At 34.5% G+C, this 18,766-nt stretch overlaps 1 protein-coding gene and 1 pseudogene across 1 annotated transcript; both read left to right on the top strand.

Moving 5' to 3' along the window:
- Positions 1 to 856: 856 nt before the first annotated feature.
- LOC114376159 (RNA polymerase II C-terminal domain phosphatase-like 1) lies at positions 857 to 11,000 on the top strand. The gene is made up of 17 exons (XM_028334127.1): positions 857 to 1,628; positions 2,360 to 2,830; positions 3,214 to 3,424; positions 3,679 to 3,836; positions 3,945 to 4,015; positions 4,247 to 4,352; positions 4,495 to 4,578; positions 4,682 to 5,269; positions 5,369 to 5,432; positions 7,055 to 7,185; positions 7,288 to 7,341; positions 7,792 to 7,888; positions 8,636 to 8,868; positions 8,984 to 9,073; positions 9,598 to 9,663; positions 9,779 to 9,852; positions 10,224 to 11,000. Exons 1-17 carry the CDS (start codon positions 1,350 to 1,352, stop codon positions 10,330 to 10,332), a joined length of 2,886 nt encoding a protein of 961 aa, XP_028189928.1. The 5' UTR covers positions 857 to 1,349; the 3' UTR covers positions 10,333 to 11,000.
- Positions 11,001 to 13,375: 2,375 nt separating this feature from the next.
- Positions 13,376 to 17,872, top strand: LOC114374708 (annotated as a pseudogene).
- The last annotated feature ends 894 nt before the right edge of the window (positions 17,873 to 18,766 follow it).

The following is an 18,766-nucleotide window of genomic DNA, read 5'->3' as shown; positions in this document are numbered from 1 at the left end:
GACTATTCTTCCCATATTCTTCTTGTAAAGAACAAACACAATTTTTATTCTCGTTAAATTGTTATATTTATATTTTCTTATTCTCTATTTTTTTTGCTCCAAGTTATTTTATTCGATAGAAGAGAAATAAAAAAAAAAATTATCAGTTCATTAATTTTTCTAAAATGTCAAAGCAGTTAATATGAAGCGATAAAACTAATTGTAAAGTGTCGGATTGTTTGTCTCTCCTTTTTGACTAAATCAATTTTAATGTGTGCACCTTCTAACCATATCAAGAGGGTTAAAAAATAAATAAGAACAATATTAAATAAAAATGGGAGAACGACCGTCATACCACTACATAGTAACAAAAAAATTGTATTGTCAAGCATCCCTTGGACCCTCACCACACCTATGTTCAGTCTGTGGGAAAATAAAACCCAATGAAAAACAATATGACGTTTAGAGTGTACACTATTTTTAAAAGATTGATTCATTGTTAATTGATATATTTTAAAATTTTCAAAAAGTAACAAACTTTTAAAAAAGTTGGTTACTGCCAAAATAAAAAATTATATATTGTTACCAGGGATTGAAGGGGTTGGTTGAGGGGCAAATACGTTTAGCAAAATGTGTACCCCAAAATCAAACTTTAGTATCGTCTTTATATATTATATATTGTTATCGATGAATTATTATTATTATTATTATTACATATCGAGTCAAAAGGTCAAATCAAAGAAAATGATATATATACAGTAGTATTATTTTATTTCCCATTAATTATTTATCAAATTTGAAAAAAAAAATCTTTCATAAAAAAAGAGAGCTTATATTAGTGAATTTTTTAATTTCTTGTGTTATTTATTGGCAGTGGCTTACGCATTAGGAACCGAGTACAGTTTTTGACCTTTCGTTTTCCGGATCTAGGGTTTCCCCTTGTGATCATCATCCATCATCTTCCACGCGCACACCCATCCATAATCAAACCCTAGCTACTACCGAAACTATCGCATTTTTCTCACTCGCAAAAAACACCTTCCTCCGGCCGCCACCGCGTCGGAGATTCACGATCCCACACAAACCCTACGATCACCTTCAATCACGGATCTAAAACTTTTTCCTCTGAAACAAAACGCCCTAATTTATTTTTCATTTTTTATATTTTTTATATATACGTTCCCTCGCTGGTAATGCAAAAATCAGATGAATCTTTAAAGCGTTGTTGTTGATATTGTTGACACGGCCATGATGATGATGATGATGATGAATACTTTTTCCCTTACTTACACGGAATCTTGACGAAATTCCAAAGACCTTTTTTTGTGTGTTGTTGTGATTTGATTTGAAGGGAACAAAAAAAGAAAAGAATGTATAAATCGGTGGTGTACCAGGGGGAGGTGGTGGTGGGTGAGGTAGATGTATACCCAGAAGAGAACAACAACAACAACAACAACAAGAACTACAACAAGAACTTCCATGTGAAGGAAATCAGAATAAGCCACTTCTCGCAACCTAGTGAGAGATGTCCCCCACTTGCTGTGCTTCACACTGTTACCTCATGTGGTGTTTGCTTCAAAATGGAGTCAAAGACTCAGCAGCAGGACGGCCTCTTTCAATTGCACTCCTTGTGTATCAGAGAGAACAAGGTATATAGTAAACACAACACTTTAAATAAAAATTAATGAATGAATGAATGAAAAGAAGGCACAATAAAAATTTGAACTACTAAAGCACTATATTCCATTCCATGGCAATTTGACTCTCTGGACTTAATCTGACTTAATAATCTCAGAGGACTACTGCACTGGAAAATCTTTTGGATAACCCAATTATGACTTGTCTGGATTTTTGTAATAATTTGCCTGAACTTAACTAATCTGCTGTTTTGAACCCAGATGGTGAAGGAACTGGCTAAATTGGACACTTAATAGAGACACCACCCACACCCTGTATTTGGCATTAATTAAAAACTGAACTGAGTTTCATGACGTGATGATGTTCCATGAGACTATTTTTTATAAAAGACTCCTCTTTCTTGTTGATCTCATGGAAGTTGTTGCTGGAGTTTGTTGTTACATTGAGAAATACGTGATCATAGTGAACTATAGTATATATGCTGTTAGGGTTTTAATTGAAGAGAAAGAATCTTAAAATTTATTGAATATTTTGATTGTAGTAAGAGGTGTAGTCAAATGTCTTCCATACCTTGAACAGAGTTACAAATATGTCCATGCATGGTTTACTAAAGATGGCTATTTTTTTTTTTTTTTTGTGTTAGCATTGACCATTCATGATTCTCTCATAGATTATATGTGGCTACCAGTAATATAATTCTCTTGTCGGATTTTAACTATGGTTGTGATGTTGGACCTTGCAGACTGCTGTAATGCCACTGGGTGGGGAAGAAATACATTTGGTTGCAATGCATTCTCGGAATGATGATAGACCATGCTTTTGGGGATTTATTGTTACCTTGGGACTTTACGATTCATGTCTCGTGATGCTAAATCTTAGATGTTTGGGTATAGTGTTTGATCTGGATGAAACACTCATTGTAGCAAACACAATGCGATCATTTGAGGATAGAATTGATGCACTCCAGAGAAAAATAAACTCTGAGGTAGATCCACAGCGAATTTCTGGTATGCAGGCGGAGGTCAAGCGCTACCTAGATGACAAGAATATATTGAAGCAATATGCTGAAAATGATCAGGTTGTTGATAATGGGAGAGTGATAAAAGTTCAATCTGAGATTGTTCCGGCATTATCAGACAGTCATCAGCCTATAGTTCGGCCACTGATCCGGTTACAGGATAAGAACATTATTCTGACACGCATCAATCCACAGGTATTTAATTTTGTATCCACTTGGTTAGTTGTATCTTCTGCTGCATGTTGCGTTTTTGTATTTCTTCTAGATTTATTACTGTAATTTGGTCCTGTTTTAAAATGATATTTATAGTCATAGACTGATTTCTCTACTGGTTCAAGTAAACACTTGAGACACTTTTCCATTGCCATTGATGTGACTTCTGCCTTACTCTGAATTTTGGACAAGAGTAATGTGATTTTCAAATTATAGTGCATTATATACTATCCTATGCCCAAATGTTTAATTTGATGATGTAGACATAAATAGATAAGCTGTGTTTTATCTATTTTGTGTAAAATATACTAGCAGATAGATTTGTCAGAATCATTAATCTAACAAAAATTTGTGTGTTTGACAAGATTCGTGATACGAGTGTTCTTGTGAGGTTGAGACCTGCATGGGAAGATCTTCGGAGCTACCTTACTGCAAGAGGACGCAAGCGTTTTGAGGTTTATGTCTGCACAATGGCTGAAAGGGACTATGCACTAGAAATGTGGAGACTTCTTGATCCAGATTCAAATTTGATAAATTCTAAAGAACTATTAGGTCGCATTGTATGCGTTAAGTCTGGTAAGTTGTATGGTTGTTTTTCTATTAGTATTGTTTCCAATGACAGGTGTATATTAATTTTTGACCTAAAAGATTAAAACTGTGAGAATGAGGACAGCTTGTATTTTTAAAACTCACTTATGTGAGATTGATATGCAGATGTAACTAGTCTATGCTTTATTTTTGTACCATACCATATGCCTGTGTTTTTGCTGCTGCTGTTTAGTTTGCTTGTCATACTTATAATATGATGGTGTTTCAATAATATAATACAGGTTTGAAGAAGTCATTGTTCAATGTCTTCCAAGATGGTTCATGTGATCCAAAGATGGCATTGGTAATTGATGATCGCTTGAAAGTGTGGGATGAGAGGGATCAACCTCGGGTGCATGTTGTTCCTGCATTTGCTCCATACTATGCTCCTCAAGCTGAAGTAAATTTTCTTTCTTGTATGGTTGGAAGCCCAATACTTTCAATTGGATGAATGCAATTTTGCCCTTTTTTCACTAATATGAACTGATTAAATCTGTTTGTCTTGTAGGCAAGCAATACTATCCCTGTTCTGTGTGTTGCAAGAAATGTTGCTTGCAATGTTAGGGGTGGCTTCTTTAAGTAAGTTAGTGTTAAACCTTATAAAAGTAATTTTGACCCTTTATTTGTAAACCTTAATGAAAGGGGAAGATGCACAGATTCACTGATTTTCCTTACTTACCTTGGGATAACTCTGTTTAACAGTTATAGGTTGATTTTTTTAGCAGCTGACTTATCTCCAATCAGTATAAAGCTAAATACTAATTTGTATTCTTGGACCTGAACTGATTATGACTTCTGATTTGGTGACAGGGATTTTGATGATGGTCTTTTACAAAAGATTCCTCAAATTGCATATGAAGATGATATCAAAGATGTACCTTCTCCTCCTGATGTGAGCAATTATCTAGTTTCAGAGGTTAGTGCATGTCAATGTATAAACATACATATCTTTTTATCAGTTGGGCATATACTATGTAACATGTTGAAGTTGAAGCTGTATTTGTATAATTTAATTTTTTGCAATATATGTGTTTGACTGTTTATGCTCTGCTACTCAGGATGATGGTTCTATTTCCAATGGAAACAGAGATCCGTTCTTGTTTGATGGCATGGCAGATGCTGAGGTAGAAAGAAAATTGAAGGTATCAACCTGAGCTCTGAATGAATGTGAGAACTGTCATATATGTATGATTAAACATGAAGTTTGTCTTATTTTTTTTTTTTTGTAATTGTACTTGCTGCTAGGATGCACTAGCGGCAGCTTCAACTTTCCCTGTGACAACTGCTAATCTAGATCCCAGGCTCACTTCTCTTCAGTACACAATGGTGCCTTCTGGTTCAGTTCCTCCTCCAACAGCACAAGCATCTATGATGCCATTTCCCCATGTACAGTTCCCTCAACCTGCTACACTAGTAAAGCCAATGGGTCAAGCTGCCCCTTCCGATCCTAGCTTGCATAGCTCTCCTGCTAGAGAAGAAGGTGAAGTACCTGAATCAGAATTAGATCCAGATACAAGGCGTAGGCTTCTCATATTGCAACATGGACAAGATACCAGGGATCATGCATCCGCTGAGCCTCCATTTCCTGTTAGACATCCTGTGCAAGCCTCTGCTCCTCGTGTTCCATCATCACGGGGGGTTTGGTTTCCTGTAGAAGAGGAGATTGGTTCACAGCCACTAAACCGGGTAGTACCTAAAGAATTTCCTGTGGATTCTGGTCCATTGGGTATTGAAAAGCCCCGGCTTCATCATCCATCCTTTTTCAATAAGGTTGAAAGTTCTATTTCATCTGATAGAATTCTCCATGACAGCCACCAAAGATTACCAAAGGAGGTAATGACAATGTTTGGGTCCATCATTTGAGGTTTTACTGGAGGATTAGACTTTTGGTGTATTTAGTGAATTAATTGTACTAAGATAATGTCTTTGCAGATGTATCACAGAGATGATCGCCCCAGACTAAATCATATGCTCTCTAGTTATCGTTCTTTTTCTGGTAAGCTGTAGAACTTGCTGCTACATGTTTGGTTGTTTTGCTTTAGTATCTTCCTCAAGTATTCTCTTCTCATGTACTGACAGTGTTTGGCTGCAGTTATTTGGTGCTTCGAAAGTAATTTAGTTGGAATCAACTTTTATTTTAGTTGGTTCTTTGAATTATATGTATTTTTTAATTTTTCTGGCTGCTTACATTTTTTTTCCATTAATGTTTCACAGCTCATTTTTTTTTGTCTCATATATATCCTTTTTCTTCATAATAAATATATCTCTTGAGATGATTGCCTTTGTCTTCATCCATTTAATTTTTAAGGTGGACATTTTTTTATTAATGTTTCACAGATCTGTTTCTTTTTCTCAAATATATATCCTTTTTCTTCATAATAAATATATCTATTGAGATAATTGCCTTTGTCTTCATTCATTTACTTTTTAACTGGACATAATTATTCAAAATACATTATATAAACTTGGAAATGCTTTATTAGATGTTATTTGTTTCAGTGATTTGATTTTGAATGATATACCGGCCAGATTTGAACCCAGTCCTTATGGGATTGTCTTACGACAATTACCATGCGGACCGAGAATGCCGGTAGGTGTTATTTGTTTCAAGATATATGATTACATTCCCAGGATCACTATAGGAATGTTATGATAGAACACCAATTGATATATTGGAAAAGAGTAATATTAAATCACACACAGAATACCCAAATACAGCAGAATGTGCTGTGTCAGAGTCATAGACTCCTACTCAGAAGAGTTCTCTGTCCAAGTTACTAGAAAACAATACACATATATCCCCTATTACACACACATTTTATAATATGTAACTGCTCCTAACTTTCTGCCCTAAACTGTCAACATGATAGTTACCATTCAACTTATTCAAATAATATATAACTAGTGCAAAAAAGGCACTTCGTGCCTGGACTTTGAAGTTATCTATATATGTAGTGGGGTGTAACTTGTTTTGAAAGATGTAAAAGTTAAATAAAATGCTGTAGTGGTTTATAGTAGTTGAGGGTAAAAATGTCCAGAAGAAAGACGACACCAAATGGGGTTATTCCCTTTATAATTAATTAAATAGTTATTATAGTAGTTATAGATATAACTACTAATGACAGTTATTATTACACCTATTTTAGATGTAATTGCTCCTACTTTCTGCCTTTAACTGCCCGTTATTCTCAGTTCCCATCATGTTATTACTGGGTAAATTAAAAAATATGTTAGGCTAGCATTGAATGTTCCAAAATTTTTGCAAATTTTGATTAGTTAAAAAAAGAATGTGGTAGAAGGAAAAGGGGAGTTGAAGTTAATGGTTGGGTGGGTTTCAGAATAACTTCCCATAAGAAAGTAATCTATTAACCCTTTACAATGGGAATAAAATGAAAGTGAAACATGACATGTTTCTTTCCTGGGATCTAATAATGCCCATGTTTTCCTTGGATAGGAATGTCATATTCCCGCTCTTGGAATATTTCTACAAAACTTGAAACAAACATGCTTTATTTGTCTAGTTTTTGTTTTGTTTTGTAGGATTTTGAATATATATTTCCAGTTCTATTTGTTTTAGTGTTATCATTTCAATGACATGATGTCATGGTCGTTGTGTAGGTGATGATATCCCCTTTAGTAGGTCATCTTCCAGCCACAGGGATCTTGACTCTGAATCTGGCCATTCTGTATTGCATGCAGATACTCCAGTTGCAGTATTGCACGAAATTGCACTGAAGTGTGGAACTAAGGTGAGTAGAAAAATGTTTATCTGCTAATAAATTGAGGGGCGTCATTGGATATTTTAATTTCTCAGTGCACTGTTTCAAGTTTCTATGCTTTAATGTGAACAGGTGGACTTTATGTCATCTTTGGTTGCAAGCACTGAACTGAAGTTCTCCTTGGAGGTATCTTTCATTGTGCACTGACTTTATGATTCCTTGTTGATTAGGTTTGCATGAATTTCTGCATTTTATATTTTTATCTAGGAATTTGGGGTTATATAGAGTTAGTTTAATCTTCATTCAGTGGTATAAAATCTCTCTCTCTCTCTCTTGCTGGCACATGCTCACTTTTTGAATTGGTGGATCTGCTATGTGTGATTTATTTTTTTCCCTATTCTGGATTAACTGGACAAAATTTATTTTGACCTGCAAACTGGTGTAACTCACCGATTGTTGTTGGGTACCTTGATGAATGGATGTTTTTTCTGGAAACAAATTTATAAATTTAATATGATCTTTAGGTCAGAGGCTCAAAGCTGATTTCATCTTGCTTCCTGTAGAATGAAGCCACTTGTTGAAATATGTTTGCCATTCTATTTAATCAGAATTTATAATTGTCATTTTTATTTGTAGGCATGGTTTTCTGGAAAAAAAATTGGTCATGGATTTGGCAGGACTAGGAAGGAAGCTCAAAATAAGGCTGCTAAGGATTCTATCGAACATTTGGCAGGCAGGATATTCTAATTTTTTTAATTGTGACTTGCTATAGCATTATCTAGACTACATATTTTTTGCCTTTGTTGTAATTTTTGGCTCCTCCAAAAAATGCATATGGTAGTTTAATTTTAAAAAAGTTCAAAACATCAAAAGCATAGCCTGCCTTGTTAAACCAAGTAACCAACCTATTACCTTGTTAGAGATCTAAAACCATTTTTGGGCATCCTCCTTATAGCTTTAGCTTTTTAAGGGAGTTGATCTTTTGACAAGGTATCAAAATCTCTTTAACCGAGTGGTCAGAACTTTGAGCCATGATGCCTGTTGTTTATTATCAAATTAAAATTCAGCTTAAGGTAAAGTAGGCCTATGTATTGTCCATGCTTCAGTCTTGGAAGGCCTTTGGATGAGAATTTTTAGAGATTTGAAATGTTAAAACCATTCTTGGGCATCCCTCCAACAATTAAGCTTTTTATGAGAGTTGGTCTAAAAGATATTGTGTGGACAGTCGATTTAGCTATGATGAAAGAAAGGAATTGGTTAAGGGAAATGGTTAGGTTTTGAGACATATGAATAAAAAATTATTATAATTTGATTGACAAATTTAGTCAGGTCCTAAACCAACTAAAATCTCTTGCAAGATCCCAGTATCATAAAAAGAAAAGCTAATAATGATTAAACAAATATCTTTTTGCTTTTCTAGTTTTCTTCAAACAGTTTATTCATAATAAATATATTTTGACCTTTGTGGATGTTTTTGTAGATATATATTTGTCTAGTGCCAAGGATGAGCCTGGTTCCACATATGGCGATGTGAGTGGGTTTCCCAATGTAAATGACAATGGTTACATGGGTATTGCCAGCTCTCTTGGTAATCAACCATTGTCTAAAGAGGATTCAGCTTCATTTTCATCTGCATCTCCATCAAGAGCTTTAGATCCTAGGTTAGATGTCTCTAAGAGGTCAATGGGTTCGATCTCTGCCCTGAAAGAATTGGTAAGATTTTTTAAATTGACAAACCTATCCCCCCAACAAAAAAAATATTTTTTGTTAAATTCTGTCAGTGTTTGTGTTGTTAATATGCTATAACTAATGCCCTCAATTTATTTAGTGCATGATGGAGGGTCTTGGTGTCAATTTTCTATCTACACCTGCTCCAGTGTCAACAAATTCAGTTCAAAAAGATGAAGTACATGCACAGGTTTGTAATAAAATGTTTCAGTGGTCTGTGAACCTATTGGGTTAAAAACATTAGCTTCATTGCATTGTAAAATGATTATACTTTGTTTCGAAACTTTGTCTTGTTTATTTGTGTGTTTTAGTTCTTCGTTCCTTCAAGATGTAGATTAGGAGAGACCTTTCATTGCTACTTTGATTTTTCTCTATATTTTGTGTCTTGGGAAGTTTGGTGTCTCTAGGGTGAAATATCAGAAATAGTGTTACTTTCACTTATATTTATGTGGTTTATGATTATTAGGGAAGCTGATGGATGAGTGTTAAATGGTAATTCTCTTTTACCATCTGGAATCTGGGCTCAGGTGTACAGGGTAGTGGTTCTGTTAACTACATACTACCCTGTAAAAGGGAACTAATTATGACTAGGATGCTTTCTCTGCCATAATAGATTTTTGTTGCTTTGTTTATCCCGGCATTTTGGTTTTACTCATCTTCTGGCATTTTTTAAGCTCTGGCAGTATCTAAAATAATTTGTTATCTCTATTTTAGGTCGAAATAGATGGCAAGATCTTTGGTAAAGGCATTGGATTAACATGGGATGAGGCTAAAATGCAGGTCTGTTGTTTTCTTTAATTATGAAATATTATTATGAATATATGTCTTACTCCATTAACTTGATTAACTTCTTCACATATGGCGTTGGAGCACTAAATATGCATTCTTTCTTTAGGCTGCCGAGAAGGCACTTGGAAATCTAAGATCAAAGCTTGGCCAAAGCATTCAGAAAATGCAGAGCTCTCCCAGGTCCATTACTTTGATTAGCAGATTGCGTATATTTAATTTTCTTTACATGTTTTTATTGAATAATGGATGGACTTTTAGTCTTTACTCTTCCTTGTTCTGCTTTCTTGATCTAGCATGTGGAATGTTGTGGTTTGCACCCATTTGAATTTTGGGAAGCCCTATTGGTTTTATTCAAATTGAAGTATATATAGTGCAGTGCGAGCTATGTTGTCTGCTTTTGGTCAATATTAAAAAAAGTAGACAAAGCAAATACAGATAGAATTGGTTCCTAGGTTCTAACAATGATATATGCTGGTTTTATAAAATTCATTTGTTTTCTTACCCCCTTTTAATAACTATTTTTCTTAACCACATTTTTTTTTGTGAATCAGGCCCCATCAGGGATTTTCAAATAAGCGTTTAAAGCAAGAATACCCTCGAACAATGCAGCGGATGCCCTCATCAGCTCGATATCCCAGGAATGCTCCACCAATTCCTTGAAAAGAGTACCAAACTTTTCAATCTCGCACACTGATATGACTGTTGTTGGGGCATATGTATATGGTACTGATTCAACAATACAGAGAATGGCTTTTGGGTTGGACCATTTCCATTTAAGTGGGTGCTTGGCCTCAGTCACCTTGTCACCCAGCCAAAATAGAACACCCACTTTTTGTACCAATATGAGTTCCTCATTGAAGTGGGGTTTCCGTACTGGTCAAAAATGTTGTAACATACTCGCATCTTGGTCCTCCCTAGCAATGCAGTATCGGTTGTCTGTATCCTGGAAATGCTATGAGACCGGTTTCACAAGCAAGATGATGAGGCAAGTCCAATGCTAACTTGCATTTCTGTGGTTTATATACATGATGCAGCATACTCAAGAGTAACCTTATTGGAATTGAGAATTGATTCAACGTTTTTCTAACTCAATTAATGGTGCAATGACGATTTAGTACAGGTTTTCTTTTCTTTTTTATGCATGGAAGTCGGTTTTCACTAACCCAACCGGCTTATAGTTTTTTATTGCACTAATTCTGTCACCATTTGCCCATCTGAAGACTGCCATTTGCGGAGTCTTGAGGTTGGTGAATTTGCATAGTATTGTAACTCACTCATGATGTAATACATTTTTCAATTGTGATTATCTGTGAATTTTGTTCCCATGTCTTCTGGTGATAGTTATGGTGCAATAAGCATCTCTCTCAAAAGAGAAATGTTATTTATACAACAAATTTTGCAATAATTTGTACAACAAAAGAGAATAAGAAAAGAGAGGAGAGGAAAGTATAACTTGTGATAAGTGATGTGATGGAGGTGGAGAGAAAAAAATGTATAAATTTATGAGTTATATGAATAACATTTCTAAAAAAAATTAGGGATGTGTCACCTATCTGAATGGGATAATAAAGAATGATATTATCAGAATAAATAATTTATATTTAGGTGATGGTAATGAGTGACTGAAACTCGATACATTTATAAAGTCAATTCAAAAAAGAAACAAAAGTTAAAAAATTACATGTAATTATCTAATAGATAAGAAATAAGGAATCGAGTCACTTTCAGGAGGAAATATTCTATTTTATTTTTTTCTCTCCCCTAAATGAGAGGTTCTCTTTAAAAGATAAAATAAACTTATGATCCTTGATTAACAAATTAAGGATTAACATTGTGATAAAATCATATGCATGTGCTTATCCAAAAAAAATCATATACATGCATAACAAATTTTGAAATTAGTTGTAATTTTGACTTCTTTTAACCAATGTTATTTCGAGTTGGCCAATAAAAAAAACTCTTGCAAGTTAGGCCTGACTTGTGATCCTTAAAGCATCCTTCGAATTAGGGTTTAATCTTGGAGCTAAATAAAGACATCGCCAGGTTGAGATCACCTACCTGCTTCTTGGATCAAGTCCTCTGACTGAATAATGTGAGAATTTAGGAACATTTCATCCCATTTCAGAAGGTGCAGAATTTCTCAAGTCCCATTAAAAACTAACAACAAAGAATCCGAGACATTCTCAAGTTCAGTTCTATACAATGACCATACGTTTAATAGAAATTTATATACGTAAAAAAAATTAATTATTAGATCAAAATTAATTATTACAAAATTTATTATATAAATTTATATGTGTATTAAATATATATTAAAAATTTTAGTATTATATATAAAGATATTAATTATTTTATAATAAAATTAATCTAATTCAGTTGATTACGAATCTGTATAGGTTCATACAGATTGGAAATTCGTATGATAAAAAGAATGGAATTGTAAAAAATTTGCTGGTACAGAAGAAAAAAAGAATGGTGATGGAAGAAAATAGTCTAAGATATTGTTCAACTCAAATAGATATTCATCTTGGATTAGACATTTATAGGAATGGCAACAGAACCGATAGGGGTGGTGGTCACCCGCTACCCAACACGTGGGACAAATACATGTCCTGTGTCCGCCCGTTACTTGTGTGGTTATCTGTGAATTTTTAGATATTTGTGAATATTTTTAAAGATAAAAAATAAAAAATTTTAAAAACACTTTTATTATAAATTTATTTATTCTGAAATTTTCTTTTAAAAAATAAGTTTAATACTTCAATAAAAATTATTCAAATATTCTACACAATTAAAAATATATACGGATAATCATTTAAAAATAAAAAATGAATAAATAAGAAATTTACTTTGCGATTTCCAAATTTTTTATCTAAACTTTAAATATAAGTCCAAATAAACAAATTTAAAAACTACACTAAAATATAAGTCCAAATTAAATAATATTCCACGATATAAATAAAAAAATATATAAAAAACATTTAAGTATTTTAATTTTAATGAGTAACAGATACACGCGCAGTTACGAATATAACAATTTCCGACCACACCCTATTAACAAACAGATAATATAAATACTTATACCTGTTATACGTGAGTATCCCTTGGAGATACTAATTTATTATTAGTTGCAAATTTTATCTGCATATATGCAATTTTTTTTTCATTCCTAGACATCCAACTTACACAACTTCTAAGTTATGCACTCTGTACCTTCAATTACATTATCAACACTCCAAAGCTCTTACTTAGACATTATAATTTATGTATGTTTCATAACCTCAATTATTAGGGCTCCATTATCATATAATAAACTCCTTTTCAGTTTTCACAATTACCTCACTCAGAACACTATGCAAGTTGGAAATGTACTCCCCCAACATTTGGCTAGCTATATAGTCTGCACTTTTGTGTACCTCACTTATGAATCAAATTCAACTAATTCAATACATAGGATAGATTTGTAATTTGATGAAAATTGTTTTTTAAAAAAAGCATCTTGCTAACTAATATCTAAGATATTAGTTAAAGAACTAAAAGAATAAAATATTTTAGGGTAGAAATTATAAAATAACATAAAAAAGTCACAAATATGAATTTTAATATAATTTTTTTTATTTCTTAACCAATCTACTAAACACAATAGTTATCATTTGTTAAAAAGAAATTCAACAAACAAAATTATGTCCAAATGTAGCCTCGTACACACGGGGCCGTTGTCGTTGGTCATGAAGCCCAAACGTAGGAAATTGAGGATTAAGGATAAAAATAACATAGCGCGGTAACAATCTCTTCTTTGTTGTTCCTCTTCCGTTTCCCCCATAGTCCACTCCACCACGCCATAGCAGTGTGCAGCTAAACTTCAATCGATACCCCCACCACCATGTCCCTGAATGCTTGAACTTCCTTCTTTGTGCTTTGTGCTGTGTGTTAAGCGCAGAAATGATGTACCTTAAGAACCTCCAAAGCAAGAAGACCCATGTGTTCATTTTCTCCTCCTCCTCTTCCAGAACCTTCTTCCACCCTTTGATACCCATCAGAAGAAGATTCTCCTCCCACATCCAAAAAGATTCGATTTTGATCCCTCCCACGAAGACCCATCTCTACGCTTCCTTCTTCTGCACCCTCATTCGCCTCTACTTAACCTGTGGCAAGTTCTGTATTGCCTCCGACACTTTCTATCGCATGCGTGCCCTCTCTCTCGTTCCCTCCTTGCCCCTCTGGAACGACCTTTTGTACGAATTCAATGCCTCTGGCTTCGTTTCTCAGGCAAAAGTGTTGTATTCTGAGATGGTCCTTTGTGGGTTGTGCCTAATGTTTTTAGTGTTAATTTGCTGGTTCATTCGTTTTGCAAAGTTGGGGACTTGGGTTCGGCTTTAGGGTATCTCAGGAACAGTGTTTTTGATCATGTACTTATAATACTGTTGTTAGGGGGTTCTGTAAGCGTGGATTGGCTGATCAGGGTTTTGGGTTGTTGTCTGAGATGGTTAAGAAGGATGTTTGTTTTGATTCGGTTACTTGTAATATACTTGCTAAGGGGTATTGCCGAATTGGATTGGTTCAATATGCTGAGTGGATTATGGGGAACTTGGTTGGTGGGGGTGTTCCATTAGATGTTGTAGGTTTGAACACATTGGTTGATGGGTATTGTGAAGCCGGGATGATGAGCCGTGCGTTGGATTTGGTGGAGGATGGTCGGAAGAATGGTGTGGAGCCTGATATCGTTACTTATAATACTTTGGTTAATGGTTTTTGTATGAGAGGGGATCTTGCGAAGGCGGAGTCTGTTGTCAATGAGATTTTGGGATTTGGGAGGGATGGGGAATCTGGTTTGTTGAATGAGTGTAGAGTTGAAACTCGGGATGGGATAAGGGATTTGCAGCCAACTGTTGTTACGTGGACGACATTAATTGCTGCGTACTGTAAGCACCGAGGAATTGATGATTCCTTTTCTCTTTATGAGCAAATGATTATGAGTGGAATCATGCCTGATGTGGTTACTTGTAGTTCTATTCTCTATGGGCTTTGCAGACATGGTAAATTAGCTGAAGCGGCAATGTTGCCGAGAGAGATGCATAATATGGGTTTAGATCCGAATCATGTCTCATACACTACAATTATTAGTGTTGGGTTACAAGTGTGAGGTGAAATCCCACATCGGGTGAAAAGGTGGAGCACCATATAAGTAAGGAGAAGATCCATAAACCTGAGTCTTAAGGTTTTTGGGTTAATGTGTGGTATCAAGTTCACTTATGTGGTGGCTCGTGATCCACTGATGTAAATCTATTTCGTGTTTACTCCCCTCCACATTGACATAAGGTATCATTGGATCTGAGATGTCCTCGAGGAAAAAAAAGTACATCTTGACAAGGTTTACACAGACGAGAACTGGTCAGACATGATGACAAAAATACTACCGACAAAGAAGTTTGAAGATTGCTGTCAAGGAGGGGGAGATTTGTTGGGATCCGTCCTTAATTGGAGAGGTTCTAGAAAATTCTAGAGCCTTCTAGAAAAATATATTCCTAACCATCCAAGACAAGAGTGAATCCACTTCTTAGAGTGAGAAAGCTAGAAAGTTAGAGAACCTCTTTGAGAGAGAAGATAAATAGCTTGGGAAGTCTCTATTCTCAAGCTTGAGTGTGAGCCTCCATAAAGTGAGTCAATTTTGTAAGCACGTCCTTGTAACCCTACTATCATTTTGTATAGTGGAATAATCTCCATATTGGAGAATTATAATTGTGTGCTCCCATTACTATCTTTAATTACTAAGTGCCTATCTTAAACTTCACGAAGCAGGAAAGTCCGAGTTTTCCCAACAATTAGTGCATTATTAAAATCAGGGAGGGTAATGGAAGCTTTTAATCATCAAAGCCAAATGGCTGTTCGGGGCATTTCTTTTGATCTAGTTTTGTGTACAACTATGATGGATGGACTTTTCAAAGTTGGGAAATATAAAGAGGTTGAGGCCTATGAAGCATCGACACGGACACGTGGACACCTATAATGTCCAAAATATAGAACGTAGTACGGGTGTCGTGTCGGTGTCGGACGCTGACACGGACGCGTGTCGGACACCGGACACGGCAAGGGGTTGGGGTGTCCGTGCTTTATAGGCTGAGGCAATGTTCCAAAGTATTTTAAAGCTCAATCTTGTCCCAAACTGTGTCACTTATACGGCATTGCTTGATGGTCATTGTAAGTTCGGAGACGTGGAATTTGCAGAGTCAGCGTTGCAAAAAATGGAGAAGGAACATGTTCTTCCAAATGTTATTGCCTTTTCTTCTATTATAAATGGATATGCCAAAAAAGGAATGCTCAACAAAGCAGTTGATGTGTTAAGGACAATGGTCCAAATGAATATTATGCCAAATGCTTTTGTTTTTGCTATTTTACTTGACGGCTATTATAGGGCAGGTCAACATGAGGCTGCTGCTGGTTTCTATAAGGAAATGAAATCGTGGGGATTGGAGGAAAACAATATCATATTTGATATCTTATTGAACAACTTGAAAAGATTTGGAAGCATGAGGGAAGCTGAGCCATTAATTAAAGATATTCTCTCTAAGGGTATCTACCTAGATGTTTTTAACTACTCTTCTCTAATGGATGGCTACTTTAAAGAAGGAAACGAGTCAGCTGCTCTTTCTATAGTACAGGAAATAACAGAGAAGGACGTGCAGTTTGATGTTGTTGCCTACAATGCTTTGACTAAGGGGCTTTTGAGGCTGGGGAAATATGAACCAAAATCTGTGTTTTCAAGAATGATAGAGTTGGGTCTGACTCCAGATTGCGTTACATATAACTCTGTAATTAACACATACTTCATACAAGGTAAAACAGAAAATGCTTTGGATCTGTTGAATGAGATGAAGAGCTATGGGGTAATGCCAAATATGGTCACTTATAACATTCTTATAGGTGGGCTTAGTAAAACTGGTGCAATTGAAAAAGCAATAGATGTTTTGCGTGAAATGCTGGTTATGGGGTATGTTCCTACACCAACTATTCACAAGTTTCTTCTTAAAGCATATTCAAGGAGTAGAAAAGCAGATGCAATTTTGCAAATTCACAAGAAGCTTGTGGCTATGGGCCTCAAGCTCAACCAGACGGTGTATAACGCTCTAATCACTGTATTATGCAGATTAAGGATGACTAAAAAAGCAAATGTGGTGCTCAGGGAAATGGCAACAAAAGGAATTTCAGCTGACATTGTTACTTATAATGCTCTTATTCGTGGTTATTGTACAAGCAGCCATGCGGATAAGGCTTTTAGTACTTATTCACAGATGTTGGTGGATGGAATCTCTCCAAATATTACTACTTACAATACCCTTTTAGAAGGTCTTTCAACTGATGGTTTGATGAGAGATGCAGATAAATTAGTTAGTGAGATGAGGGGAAGAGGACTTGTCCCAAATGCAACTACTTATAACATATTGGTTTCTGGCCATGGTAGGGTTGGAAATAAACGGGATTCTATAAAACTTTATTGTGAAATGATAACCAAAGGTTTTATTCCCACAACAGGTACCTATAATGTGCTTATTCAAGATTATGCAAAAGCAGGAAAGATGCGCCAAGCTAGAGAACTTTTGAACGAGATGTTGACAAGAGGAAGAATTCCTAATTCTTCAACATACGATGTTCTAATTTGTGGATGGTGGAAATTGTCCTGTCAGCCAGAGATGGACAGGTTACTTAAACTGTCATATCAGAATGAGGCAAAAATATTGTTGAGAGAAATGTGTGAAAAAGGACATGTGCCATCTGAGAGCACTCTCATGTATATTAGTTAAAAATTTTCTGCACCAGGAAAAAGGGCTGATGCTAAAAGGTTGTTGAAGGTATTTACCCAGAAGAAGAACTTGTGACAAATGGTCTAATGCAAGATAAGATGATGTGAAACTCAAACTATGACCAATCCTATATAAAGTGGGGTCTCAAATGTCCTACAAGGTCCAAGAGGGATGAGTTTGGAATTGAAGGTGATGGTGTTCTAAGCATTTAGAAATAGCTTGACTTGAACATTGACTGCATTCCATTATTTGCATCTTAACAAATACTTTGTTGTGATACTAAACTTTATATGATTGGAATTGGTAATTATGGATGAAGCACTGATAGTAACAAATCCATCACGATAAATATTATTGACAATCTCAAGCATTCTAAGTTTTGATATAAATATTTTTGGTTATTTTTCTTTACATTTTAAAGTTCTACACATAACAAAGGTTTACAAATATTTTTAAATTCTGTCATTTTTATTAAATTTGATTTTAGCCAGTATAATGATATCTTTCTGCCTTGGAGTTGATCGTTGTTTTTATGTGTATATTATTGTTTTTGGTATTTACATTAGAAACTATTTTTTGCTTAAAAAAATAGAAACTTATTTCTTAATAAAAATAAATTATAGGACTTTCAAAGAATATGAGCTAAAATAAAAAATAAAAAATGGCAATATAAATGAATAAAAATAAGCAAAAAAGGTTTAATGACTTAAAATGCATTTAAATCAATAAAATGAATGGATTTTTTTTTTTATTTTGCAAAATGGTTTTACTAAAATTATTCATTTCAATATAATTTTTTACCAAGGTTAATTGGTCAAATGCTCAAGGAAACCAAATTAATTCGACTGTTAAGTATCCATAATGAAAAAGAAAAACCATTTTTATAAAAATATTCTATATAGTAATTAAAAATATTATATACTTTTGATAAACGAATAATAATTTATTTGAGCCATGGTGCGGTTAATTATTACTGTACTACATAATTGTTATCAATACTTTTAAAAGTTATGCTCAAATTAAAATTTTGGTGGCATGTCTCTGCCAATGGTTATTGTATGGTGGTTTCAATTTTATCTCAACTAATATAGTTTGTAACAATTATTATAAAAATTAATAAATTTGTTATATTATATATTATTTATTTTTATTATGAAAATTAGTAAATTTATTTTACAAGATAATTTATTATTCTTCAAGTTTATACTAATAATATTTATCAATGGGTCAGTCGATTGAATAAAATGATGAGTTATTGTAATTTTATTTTTGATTATCACACAAAAAAATACTAA

Source organism: Glycine soja, chromosome 11, assembly GCF_004193775.1.
Source record: "Glycine soja cultivar W05 chromosome 11, ASM419377v2, whole genome shotgun sequence".
NCBI lineage: Eukaryota > Viridiplantae > Streptophyta > Magnoliopsida > Fabales > Fabaceae > Glycine > Glycine soja.
This window is presented reverse-complemented; position numbering and strand designations above follow the sequence as displayed.

Coding starts and splice junctions, on each gene's coding strand:
- LOC114376159 (XM_028334127.1), top strand. CDS start 1,350: ATGTATAAATCGGTGGTGTACCAGGGGGAGGTGGTGGTGGGTGAGGTA. Junction 2,831..3,213: donor TGACACGCATCAATCCACAG/GTATTTAATTTT, acceptor GTGTTTGACAAG/ATTCGTGATACGAGTGTTCT. Junction 4,016..4,246: donor GTTAGGGGTGGCTTCTTTAA/GTAAGTTAGTGT, acceptor ATTTGGTGACAG/GGATTTTGATGATGGTCTTT.